General features: G+C 37.6%; 1 protein-coding gene across 7 annotated transcripts; it reads left to right on the forward strand.

Moving 5' to 3' along the window:
• The first annotated feature begins 1,594 nt into the window (after positions 1–1,594).
• Positions 1,595–13,358, forward strand: LOC102205450 (matrilin-3-like). 7 transcript variants are annotated; one of them, XM_013912291.1, is made up of 12 exons: positions 1,595–1,968; positions 2,900–3,034; positions 3,200–3,907; positions 4,863–4,982; positions 6,452–6,571; positions 7,411–7,530; positions 7,640–7,759; positions 7,883–8,002; positions 8,955–9,080; positions 10,078–10,197; positions 11,753–11,854; positions 12,413–13,358. In XM_013912291.1, exons 1-12 carry the CDS (start codon positions 1,698–1,700, stop codon positions 12,463–12,465), a joined length of 2,115 nt encoding a protein of 704 aa, XP_013767745.1. In that variant the 5' UTR covers positions 1,595–1,697; the 3' UTR covers positions 12,466–13,358. The 7 variants fall into 7 exon arrangements, with proteins under 7 accessions (XP_013767745.1, XP_005738832.1, XP_013767746.1 ...); XM_005738775.1 differs by having other exon boundaries at positions 3,200–3,775; XM_013912292.1 differs by lacking the exon at positions 6,452–6,571.
• Positions 13,359–13,376: the final 18 nt, after the last annotated feature.

Below are 13,376 nucleotides of genomic sequence, written 5' to 3' on the forward strand. Positions count from 1 at the left end.
CTGCACTGTTCGCAGAATCTTGAATCTGTCGCTGAGAAACTCACTAGTTGATGCATAACCAATCTGTTAAACAGACATAAGGAGATATTACAATACATCAGTTTCAACAGAGATACAATCTAAAGATTTAGTTGCCAAAATCATTACATTTCTACTGGTCCTTATTATTATTAATGTCTCTTTGTGTTTCTAACTGAGCTTTGTAGGACAGTATCAAATGAATAGAAAACAAACCTGGGCAACTGATGACAGAGCAACAATTCTTGCTACAGCTATCGATACTTCCGAGTACCTTTCTCCAACCACCACCTTCATTTGGGGCTCTGATGGTAATAAACAGCTTCGTGGGTCTGACTGACTCTTCAGCAGCTCAAGAGTCGCTCTCACAGCGAGGCCGACATCTCCACAGGTGTCATAGATGTCGTATCCTATGGTGATGTTAGGTAGCTTGATTTTTCTGATGGCGTATATCATTACCTGACTGCGGAGGAACATTTGTACATCCTGTCCATGAAACAGTGCAATGTTATGATTGTAACACTTACATTGTGTTATTTTTTTTATTTACTTTAAATATCTATGTGGGATCTATATGTATGACTAAGCTGGTGCATGACGATTTAAAGGAAAAGCCTAACCTGTTACTTTGCACAGTGAGGGGTTGTTGTTTCCCTGTGAGAGATCTTTTGTTTGCATGGTTTGCATCCACCTGTTCTCCAATCAAAAAGGTTTATGCAAAGGATGACACAGTATATCTGAGTGATCACTGTTATGGGATTGGTTTCTTCAGGATGACAATGCAGATTGATGTGTTAGACATTTCTTTCCACCATCACCATCACAAAAGCACTAAACAGGGGAATATTGCTCAGAAGAATGGTTTTCATTCCTCCATTAGATTTTTGTGTCTATAAATGCTGGAGATGCAAAATGCATTTGATTTCCATCCAAGATATTTTGAGAAGAGGAAAAAACATATGCAGAGCTCAAATTCTAAGTAATCCAAAGGTATTAAGACTAGGTTTCAAGTTTTTTTTTTAATTGAAAGACATTACTGATCCAAACATGTGGTGCAGTTTTCACAGCAACCCATGAGAGGGCAGCATGTTTCATTTAACAACCTTCATTGAGAATTATATGCCTAATAGTACAATCCGTTTTACTTTAATGAAATCAATCACTAGAAATGCTATCATTCACTATAGCTAGAGCGCTGTTTCAATGATGTTGCAAAAACTGTTTCTGTTACATTCAGTATTGAAAGTGAGGATCATGGGACCTGATCAACTCGGTGAAAGATGTGAGGATTAAGCTATCGAACTCAAATCAAATTCCTTAAGTCAAAAGAAGTAAGAATGATATTATACATTATACAAACGCCTAATCTGTATTTTTTTATTTTCTTCTTTGGTATTTCTCAAAATAATATTTATAATATTCTATGCATTTTCATATATTTCCCACATTTATATGTAATTAATTAATTAGTAGGATTATTTTATTTTGTCACGTTATGTCCCACTGCACTGTTACAGGAAACTAAGAGCAGCTTTTGCTTTGAAACCGCCCTCCTATATGGATTGGGCCTCCGGTTCCCACGCCCTATGGGCCGTGGAGCAGATCATATAAAGAGGTTACATCCAGCTGTAGCAGCGGACACCCAGAGGGCACCCTGAGGAGGACCGCAGGAAACAGACATGGCTTCATTAATGTGGGGACTGGTCTGCGTTATCGGCGTTGTCCTGGCACCGGGATCTTTAGGCACTTTCTCACAGCCCCGGTCGCACATTACGCCCCCAATTCCACGAGTGTCCCCGCAGGTCCCCCCGAAGTTCTATGGGCGCCTCGACGATAACAGATCTACTGACCAAACCTCCGACGAAGCACTAAATGACGAAAAATTTCACCAGCACCAGGCGGATGATTTTACCGTCCAAGGAGTCCAGGAGCAGCGGAAGGCGCGAGCAGGTACCAACAACTACCTGACAGGAAGGACGTGATATCCATCCACCTGCTGTGGACGCAGTGTGCAATGGTCCTTTGCTCTCACTTTTTATATATTTCTTTATAATATAAATTCACAATAACAGTAGATCATTTATTAACTTTGTTGTAACTGATTACTTTTTGAAACTTAATAGTTTCTTTATTCTACTTTTTATGTAGGTGACTTTTGAAACTAAAGTGAATTTAAATAGTGCTTAAAATATATGTCCAAAAACCTTTTTTAAAGCAAGCAATCTTTTTGTTACTACTAACAATCTGTTGTTTGTCTAATTATCTAGACAAACTAACAGTTCCTTTGCTTATCCATTATATTTTGATAATAATAAATAATTTTACGTTCAAGAAACGACTTTGTTTTGTTTATCTTTTATGTTTAACAACTTTTTTTCTGTATAGTTTAACAGTTTATCGGTTAACACGCCTTTCTTCTATTAAATGGTAATCTACTGTTTAACTCGTTTGTAACTAGTTTGTAAGTGTCTACCTGTACTGCCATATCTTTTTTTTCTACTCACAATTTCACTTCAGTCATAGTTTCAGTTAGCTGCACTGTTTGTCACTCGCTTATTTTTATTACATACTATTAGCTAACGGTTTAGTCTCTTTGGCATATATTTACTGAGTTGTTTTAACGAATTAATCATCACTTATCTATTGTACTAATTTATAATTCTGCTTATCCCTTCACTTACTGGTTAACTGCTCAGACTTGCTCAGATTCATTACCTACTTAAATTGTACGTTTCTAGAATCATTTATAGAAAAAGGTCATCGAAAATTATTTTTAGCATGACTGGTGTTTTGTTGCTTTTTCTTCTCTTTTTGCACTAAATTAAAGCAGCCAGAGCTTTAATTCTTTTCCCTCTTAACTTTTCTTTGTTGCTTGGCAAAGATGCTGGCACATATTCCACGTCTCAGCCACTACAAAAAAGTCCAAAGCTGCTTTCACCGCTGCAAGACAAAGCTGCACCGCTTGGATCCTGGAAGCCTGCTGGAGACTCCAGAGGATCCATCAGAACTAATGCAGGTACTAAACTGAAACATTAATAAATCTGTTTTCCCTTTAATTTCTAGAATATGAGTTTTGATTTGTGACTGAAAATAAAACTTTGCAGTAACTGTTGCAGTGCTTGTCTTAAGATAAACTGATTTTCATTAAAAACCACAAACACATGCTATTTTTTTCTTAAAGCAACAAGAACCAACTGCAGAAATCGACCAATAGATCTGGTTTTCATCATTGACAGCTCCCGCAGTGTACGTCCTGCTGAGTTTGAAAAAGCCAAGGAGTTCCTGGTGGACATGGTGGACAGTTTGGCCATTGGCTCTGATGCCACTCGAGTAGGCCTCGTCAATTATGCCAGCACCGTGCAAATCGAGTTTCTGCTGAACACATATTCTGACAAGTCCCATGTGAAGCAGGCACTGGCCCGTGTTGAGCCCCTTGCTTCAGGCACCATGACAGGGATGGCCATTAAGACGGCCATGGACAAAGCTTTCACCATGGAGGCAGGAGCCCGAGCTGGCTCTGCAAGCATCGCCAAGGTGGCCATCATAGTGACAGATGGGAGGCCCCAGGACAAGGTGGAGGAAGTGTCAGCATCAGCACGAGCAGCAGGAATCGAGATCTACGCTGTGGGAGTAGACAGAGCTGATGTGGCGTCCCTCCGACTCATGGCCAGCCAACCTTATGATGACCATGTCTTCTATGTGGAGACTTATGGTGTCATAGAGAAGCTCACTTCCAAATTTAGGGAAACTTTGTGTGGTAAGGATGAAGATGATGATGATGATGATGGGAGTGAGGATAAACGTGTAGATCCTGGAAGTGATGATTACAGCCTAGATAGCAGGAAGGAGGGTAACAGAATAAATGAGCATGATGATAAAGGAAACAACGGTACGTCAGAGCCATCCTTCTTTTATTCAGCTGTGATTGTATGGGCAGCACCATAGAGGGAATCTCCATTCTAAAGTTACAGTCCTCTTCTTTAGAACAAGGACAAGGTAACTAGTGATTTACCTCCAAAAAGGGCATCATTAACTATAGCCATTCGGATGGAGAGAAAGTAAGAATGGTGTTGATGTTGCCGGAATTAAACACGCACAAGTTATACTAACCAACTTAAAAGAGAAGACCAACCTCCTGTCACTGGTTGATCTGCTGACTTGGAGGAAACTCGAAGTACTTTGATACCTTAAAATGGTTGAAACCTGATATGATGCTGTCTTTATTTTCACAGAGAGCGTGCTCCGCTTCATTGCAGTTTGCGCCTCATGACATGTGCCTTGCTTAGTTACCTGCAGGCCTGCTCAGGTGCTCTCCAATTATGGCCTTCGCAGCCTCTCACATGAAATTAATAGCCACATATCATAAAAAGTAAAATAATTATTTTATTTGAGTAAAATCATTTTAAGTGGAAATTTCAAGGTTTTTCAGTTAAAAAAACAGTTGATATAAAAATGCCAAGCTTAGTTTCTCCTTCCAAATTGTGGTTCCACACAAACTAACAAAGTCTATTTCTTATGCTAGCCATGCACCATTATACATTATGTCAAACTTTGCAAGACTTTTAACATGCTTTTAATATGCAAATATTTGTGTTTGGATTTTATCTGTTTGACTTGTACTGCATGGAATTTGAATTTAAAAACACCTCTTTCTTCCTTTCTTCACAAATAACTCTTTGCTATAACATCACTGTAGCTGAAGCACAGAGATGAATCTAATTTGCATGATGCAGATTGCTAGAAGCATACTTGCAGCATACTAACATAGATGCACAACACAAAATAATTGATTTCAATGAATCACTAGACCTAAGCCAATCAGACACTGGAGTGTTTCTTTTCAGGTTTGGAGCCATGTGCTCAGGGACACAACTGCCAGCATATTTGTGTCAACAGTGGCGACTCTTACAACTGTAAGTGTCGCCCGGGCTACATCCTTAACCTGGACAAGAAAACATGCTCACGTAAGAGTCTTTATGTTTTTCTTCACATTTATATCCATTGTTTAACCTTTTTTCTTTTTTTACCATCCCCCCAACAGAAACATGCATTGGTGTCCTGGATGTTTGATCTGTTTTCTTATAATCCACTGTGGAAAGATTTAAGAAAAGGCATTTTTTGTAAACTTTCAAGGGCATTATAACCATGTGGTATGGGTAACTAACTGGTCAAACCACGTTATAGTATATGAAAGATCTAATTTTTTACCTATATTCTTTCCTATTTTTCTATATTTACCAGGCTCATTGTCTAGCTGTAGTTTCTTTGTATAACCTTTAAATATAATCACAATAAATCCAACTGCCTCAAATATGATGATATTTGAAGAACATACCAAACAAAAGTCATCTGCAGTGACAATGTGAATTATACCTTATATACTTTAAGCATTTTATCTGCCTCACTTTCATATTCTTCCTGTGCATGAACAGAGGCATTGGGAGTATATATAAACTCATATTTACTAAACTTGAGAGCAGAACATCCATGACTATTGTGCTTAGTACAGTGAACTCATCTGCTGGCTCATACTTGGATCATCCACTGATCCCGAGACTCTCTTTGATCCAGGCCCATCTGGGTGCTCACATTACAAGGAATTTGGAAAAAAGTTCCTATAAAATAAGCTGATTCTAAGGGGGGTAGGTTGAAACTTTATTTCAGATTTGATTTATTTTATATTGAATGATATTAAAACTGAAAATTGCAGAGAAGGAGGTGCAGGAAGCATTTGTGTTGTGCTAACAGTCATTAAGAATGGATCATTTTAAGGAACTGTTAATTTTATCCAAGTCAAGAGGTCGGTTTTAGAGCTTTGTTACTGACAAAGTAGATGGATTTATATGCTTTATTGCATTAATTTTGGATGATTGTGGAAATACTTTTCGAAAACATCTTGAGCTGTTCATCTGTTTTGTAAATGGATGGTTCATTAAAGCTGATCCGTCCCAGGTATACTTCCCAGGTTAAAGCCCACCCATCTACACTAAGGCGGATAAGTAGCAAGCAAAATGGATAGATGTATGAAATAATTTTTTTTAACCATATGAAATTTGGATTTTGGCTGTATGTGTCCCATCTACCACAGTAGTAGACACAACTAAAACTTATATTTTTTAACTGTAATCTGGATAAGAAAGGAAAACTTATTTCAAAATTTCACATGTTGTGAAACTCCTTTTGAACATTAGCTGGTTTGGGCACTTTGTTCTGAAGACACACACACTGCATACCAACTCTTGTTACTAATGTTTTGGGTTGCTCTAAATAGATTAGGACAAACACTATTCAGCACAAATTAAATAAGCAGGGCATGGTGAAAGCCTGCATTAATGAGCGGCACAAACTCTAATGGGTGCAGAAAAGCCTTCTTAGCTGTTATTTGTAAACTGAAAACTCTTTCACTCAAACGTGAATGCGTGTTTCTTTCCAGGTTCAGATCCATGTGCCCGGGGAAATGACTGCCAACACATTTGTATCAACAGTGATGACTCGTACACCTGCAAGTGTCGAGTTGGATATGTACTGAATGCGGACCAGAAAACATGCTCACGTAAGTATATGATTTTTTTTATCAATTGATTTGCTTTTGAGAATTCATATTTGTTAATAATGTTGTTAATTGTGCTGAGTTTGATTTTTGGGTTTGGACATTAAAAGAATTATCTTGCATCTGGGAATTTACCCAGATTTATTTATTTAGACAGAGATCTTCACCCCCCCCCCCCCCCCACACACACACAAAGTTACGAGAAGATGTAAGCGCGTGAATTTATGAATCGTGAATCGCAATTCTCCATATGCACGTCGCTCAGTTTATGTAGGGAAGGCCAGATGAGGACATTAAGCTGGGAGTGCCAGCTTAATTTAACATTTATTTATAAAATACTGACCCATAATAACGTTCAGGGGCTAAAGATACAAGCAACTGTACAAGTGACTCTTTTCAGATTTGTGATATGTGACCAGAAAAATGAGTGCAAACATATTTGTGCCAGTGATAATGATCCATACCTCTGCACATGTCATGAGGAATATATGTTAAATTCAGATCAAAAACATGTTTACGTAAGAATACATTTTATATAATGGGCCTTTGTGATCAAGAAGTTTTGTTTTTCATGCTCCCAGAATAAGGATGAGGTTGTTTGTTGTTATTATTTTTAAGGGCAGCAAGTTTGGTAGACAGGAACTGACAGACCAAAGGGTAAAATATTTTTAACTCACTTTGGCAAGGACTGCATAAAGCTAATATTCTCATGTATTGTTTACTGAACTATTCTGTTTTGGTCTTTTAACATTAACTCTAAAAGGCAAAATTGCCAGTCACCAAAAGGCCAAAGCTTAGCTCTGATTATCTAAAACATCACATCACGTGTGGTCTCTTTTCAGGTTCTGATCCATGTGCCCACGGTCATGATTGCCAGCACACTTGTGTTAACAGTGATGACTCATACATCTGCAAATGTCGAGTGGGATATGTATTGAATCCAGATAAGAAAACATGCTCACGTGAGAACCTGGATCCTTACACTTCAGATGTGTCTTGGTTTTGCTTCAGAGTCTGCTTTGTTGAACTCTGTGACTGAACCAGGTAGATGTTAAAGTTTTTTTCTTCCAGGTTCAGATACATGTCCCCAGGGACATGACTGCCAACACATTTGTTTCAGCACTGGTGATTCATACATGTGCAAATGTAAAATGGGATACATATTGAATCCAGACCAGAAAACATGCTCACGTAAGAAACTTAAATCTCAATATGTTTGTTTTTCATAAACTAAAGGAGAGTTTTTAACAATAGAAGTGGATTGGATCGTGTCATCAGTATAAGTCAGTCAGATGTGGAGCTGTTTCTTTACAGGGTTGGACTTTTGTGCAAAAGGACATGATTGCCAGCACATTTGTGTCCACAGTGACGATTCGTATCTCTGTGAATGTCACGTGGGATATGTTTTGAATGCAGACCAGAAAACATGCTCACGTAAGACTTTTCAGTATGTCTGTTTGGTATCTGTGGTGTGATCCAGCATTTCAAAGCATGCCTACAAAACTGCTGTACTTCACCAGAGTGTAGTTTTTCATCTTTAGTGTAGCAAAACTCATCATCTCTTGTAAACATGGTCTATTGTTCTGATCTGAAATTACTTCTATTCTTTCAGGGAAAGATTTAAGAGATTTGAGTTACACAGCTCTCTGCGCTTCCCTGACTGAACACCATCAGTTAGAAATGAAAAAATGTCTATTCCTGATCAGTTGCAAGTGATTGTCAGTCACTGTGAAACTGATTGCTACATGCCACTCGCTAGAGATAACTGTGTCGTGTGAGGAGTTGGTGAGGGGTTTCTGAAGGTTGCTGGTAGTCTCTAGTATTAAATAGGCTGCAAAGAGTTATATGGTGCTGTACCAAAAACCTCTTAGTGATTGCTCTAGTTTCTTACAAGTTGCCGTGACCACCAGTAGACTTGAGGTGACTCCTGTTGTGATTTGATGCTGTATAAATAAAACTGAATTGAATTGACTTGTCTGCAAATAATCTTAAACTGCTCACCAAGTGATAGAGATGTGTGATTTGATGCAAACTTGAAATAAAGACTGTTTTCCTTCAAAGTAAGATTTTAACATTTTCTAATTTCACTGCAATTTGGAGAGTAAACATGGAGTGTTTGTGGGCAACCATGGCAGTTGGCTAGCAAATCACAAAGAGGTTTTTGGTGCAGCACAATCTTTTTTTCTTATTTCATCTGGCAACAGTCAGGAAATATTTGCCAATTGGCCGGATAACACACATTTTTCCATAGTAACTGGTGGTTGGCAGTGGGCTACTGACTGGTATCTAAGCCTTTGTGATTGAGGCCTAACCAAGTATTCTTTATACAGACAACTGATTATTTGTTTTATCATGAGGTGCTGAGGGGATGAGTGTTTCTTTTCAGGTTCCAGTTCAGATGCGTGTGCCCAGGGACATGACTGCCAGCACATATGTGTTAATAGTGGGAATTCATACATCTGCAAATGTCGAGTGGGATATGTGCTGAACGTGGATCAGAAAACTTGCTCACGTAAGAAAGATTTGTTTTTAAATTTCTTAGAATATTTTGTTATGCCATAAAGATTCAAGAAATTGTGGAGCAAATGTATTATAGTCTAAGGAGCTTGGAAAGAAAGGTACAAAACAAAAGTATTATACATGATATATAATGCTAGAAAAATGATTCAGGGGGACCTAATGTTAATGTGTCATCAAAAAGTTCTGTGACACCTCTCATAAAAAGCTCATAAGAATGTACATTTGTACAGTTTCTGCTTTAAAGTAATCTTCTTGTGCACCTCAGGTCTGCCTCCAGCCCATCTGTGACATATGTTAGGTTTCAAGCCAACCAAGAGGCTGTAAGGGCCTTCACTAGTATCACCTCTTGGTTGGATGGTGCCTGTAAAACACACCTAGAAGCAGCATGAGATGCTTTAACTCGAATAACATTTTAAGGAAGTGGACAAATTTGCAGAGAACTAATTTGGCAGAATTGTTTGGTGATCAAGAATTGGCTCCTTCTTCTTAATCCAATGTGCATGGGTACATGCTGGCACAATGGCAGGCATTGTGAATGTCCCTGTGAATGCCAGAAAAATAACAAAAGTCCTTATGGTTGTACTATTAACCTGAAGCCTGTAGGTTTTGATACTTCAGACCCTCCGCTGTTGTTAATAAGAGCTAGGTTTTAGAGGCGCCAGCTCTTATCAACAGTAATGATTCCCAAAATGAAAGTCTGGTCAGTTTAACAAAGAATTGGATGTTTGCTCTCTGTGCATACTTGAGGTTCGTTTTGAAAGTGCAAATTCAATCTGGCATGTCGTCAGAACGGGAGTGACCGAAACTTAACAGTGGCATTTGACAAGAGGTGCATAAGAAGATAATCTTCAGGGGAGGTCAGCCAAATTTAAATGGATTTCTCTCCAACTGAGTGGGAGTGGATAACTTTTTAAGCCATGCCTCGTATTATGAGAATGAGAACAAAGCTGCGATTGACAGAATAACCAAGTCAATTAATATTATTGCAGGTTCAGATGCTTGCGCTCAGGGACATGACTGCCAGCATATTTGTATCAACAACGGTGTTTCTTACACATGCAAGTGTCGAGAAGGATATGTGTTGAATACAGACCAGAAAACATGTTCCCGTAAGAATTTTACCTTTTTGTCAGCATAAATCTTCAAGCCTAGGTTTTCTGTAATGTGCAACTGATATGGTGGATATGCAATATTGTTTTACTAAGAGATGTGGCACATGGTTTCGGTAAGCCCTCAAAGGTGAGATGCCAGTATTATATTTGTATTTACAGTCATATTCTCTGACAGTGTCTATAGGCTTCACTATTTTCCTAAATGGAATTTGTATGTAAAAATCTGGATGAGCTCAAAGATTTATACCTATTATGTGATCCCTGGTGTCTGAGTGATTGGAAATCCCACAGGTTCTACCACATCTATCTGAGCACCCACTTTACCTGAGGGTAGGGAGGACATTGCTATTTAACATAAGCATTGACATGAGTGATATTTGTTATATGCCTTATGGATAATTTACTTAATGCAGTGGCAACATAGACTCCATCTGACCAACAGTTAATTCTGGTCATTGATGCTGTTCATGTTTGTTGGTCATAGCGATGGCCTATTGGTGTTTGATAGGCTCACCTCTGGCAAATTGGAGTCATAGAACTGAACATGTTGACTGTATTTGTTCTGTTGGTGCCTTTTGGAGCATTTTAATTGAATTAACCTACAAAGGATATAACTTGCTTTGTGATGCAGACCAAACGAATAAAGAAAAATCTGAAATGTACAGACCTGTACAGTTTATGGATGTAGACTACTAACCAAGCTTAATGGCATTAGCCAATAACTCAGCCCTCCTTCTTTATTTGTCAAAAAACAAAAAAGAAAAAACTCAACCCCCTAAGCAAACAAACAATCAAACATCAGCAGTCAAAACCCATGAGTAACAGCACATGTCATGCCATCCTTTATATACAGTCTATAATACAGATATAATAAATTCCATTGTATCTGCTTGGGAACATGGTCAAGCCTATAATACTGAATCTTCCCATTTAAGTTTACATTTTTTTGCAATGATATCTATGTATTAATGTTTTGTGTTTTTCATTTTGCATCCTTCATTTTGTGGAAAAGTCTACAGCTAACGAAGATCAGTGGCAAGCATTACATGTGCTGGTCCAGCAAAGATTATGACATGAGATGCTGGAACTGGAGTGGAAATTTTGTGATGGAGAACTCTGGCCCAACTAAAGAAAAATCTTTGACTGGAGTTATTACCTGTTATTACTGTTTCTTGTTTCTTTTTTTTTTTCATTGCTATTTGTAGTACATATATGTTGTACATGTGAATAGTATTTCTTTAAGCATTGATTATATGTCATGAAATCCATGTTTATGATCTGATCTCCCTCACAAAGGACAAATCATGTTGGTTCTTCTGATGCATATCATCTTATCAATAACCACCAACTCTTTTTATTAAAAATAACATCTAAGATTCATAAGATTTATTAATCTTTAAAACAGTTTACTTATTGAGCACTGATTCTTTGAAAGGTTTAAAACATGTTGGTTGCTGCTGTTGATCCTTAAACAAGTGGAGAGCTGAGAAGACATGAAAAAACACCTGTGATATTATTTGACTGTCTCAATAATTTTATTTTACTCTTTCAGAGGAAATGAGGAGTGAAATAACCGAGGATGCCTGCATGTGTGAAGCTCAGATTGTGTTCCAGAAAAAAGTACAGTCAACCATTCAGGAGCTGAGCAGAAAGCATATCCTTTTTCTTAAAAATGTGATAACTGCATGAAAGAAATATCTGTTTTTACTTTGTGTCTCAGCCCGAGCCAAACTATCTTAGCAACTGAAAAAACTGAGCAGGGGCATTAAATATCCTGATATATTTTTTTATAGAAATACGTCATTTTAAATCAAAATTTCATTGTTTCAGTAACACAAATGAATAAATTTTAAAAAAGCATTTATATATTTCACACACCTGTCCCATATCCTTGTTCCACTAACTGGTGATTGGTACCATATCTTGATCTTCTTCCAGAAATGATAAAAAACAGTACCATCAGTTCTACTCAAAGGTTCTACTCAAAGACACAAGGATCTCCCAGTGTTTCAAATCTAAACAAAGTAGGGAGGCTAATGTTGCTCCCATGAAACTGAGTATTCAAATCTCGAACAAGATTTGTTGTTAATTCATAAAAACAGGACAAACTTTGTCTTCTCATGTAAACGGATTATGTTTCCATGCAAAAGAGCCCACTCAGTCACTTCAAGGTTAAGTCAAAACTTGCTTTTTCTTTGACTCTGTGTCTCACTCGATGAACTCTCAGACAAAGTGAATCAGATTGAAAGCCACCAGCAATATTAAGAGCATCAATACCATCAGAGGACAAGTGCAGGGCATGCATTACATCCAGCTTCACGACCCATGGGAGCCAACCTGTAAACATCTGTAAACTGGAATGTTAACATTTCAGTGAAAGTGTGCGTGGTTTTGATTTTTGTCATATTAAATATGATTATTTTTTTTAATTTGCTGCCCAATCTGTTTTTACTTCTTGCTGTAAAGTCAGGTAAAACTGGTGTACATGTTTACATATACCTGGGTTCCTATTCAAATATGGATGACAACTTGTTTATCAACATGTAGTCAACTAAACATCTCTGCTTCTATAATTGTTGTTTATTGAGTAGACAGCCTATTACTTTCCTATTGTGCATACGCTACTTTGAGAGCTTTTCTATGTCCGTGCAGTGTAGCTCTTGGCAGAACACTAAGCCTCCATAGCAGAAAAATATAAGCTAATCTCTTATGTAACAAGAGTTTTATAGTTGTCCGTCAGATTGCAGCATTCTAAAAAAGACCAAAAATGATGGCTGATTCAACAGGCTTATGGCATGTTACATCACAACGATTTATTATACTCCTCCCTTTGATACCTGGATTGTTTGATAACCTTTTTATTATGATTATAATTATTGTTTTGCTTGCACAAATGTGATTAGTAATTACTATTTTGTTTGAAGGAGATGGAAAGTAGTTCAAAGAGTTTAAGTATTACCAACTCTTCCAGTACTTTGCACACTTGGCCATGAAAGTCTGTTTTCGTGAAAAGTTTTAAAAACCTGACTTACTCTATATACATGTGCTGTTTAAATAGACGACCATATGCATGACATAATGTATATTCGTACTTAACTGTCTGTATATTGATTTTGTAAAGGGTATTTAGTGGCAAATGAAAAATAAATTTTCTGAAACAAAGGATTTAAAATTTC

Source organism: Pundamilia nyererei, unplaced genomic scaffold, assembly GCF_000239375.1.
Source record: "Pundamilia nyererei isolate P.nyererei 1_Seehausen unplaced genomic scaffold, PunNye1.0 scaffold00086, whole genome shotgun sequence".
Lineage (NCBI taxonomy): Eukaryota > Metazoa > Chordata > Actinopteri > Cichliformes > Cichlidae > Pundamilia > Pundamilia nyererei.

What these genes read in the sequence shown, in the direction of transcription:
- LOC102205450 (XM_013912291.1), top strand. Translation starts at nt 1,698, where the DNA reads ATGGCTTCATTAATGTGGGGACTGGTCTGCGTTATCGGCGTTGTCCTG. An exon ending in GGACAAGAAAACATGCTCAC is followed by an intron (nt 4,983 to 6,451) that starts GTAAGAGTCTTT and finishes GTTTCTTTCCAG; the next exon opens with GTTCAGATCCATGTGCCCGG. An exon ending in AGACCAGAAAACATGTTCCC is followed by an intron (nt 10,198 to 11,752) that starts GTAAGAATTTTA and finishes TTACTCTTTCAG; the next exon opens with AGGAAATGAGGAGTGAAATA.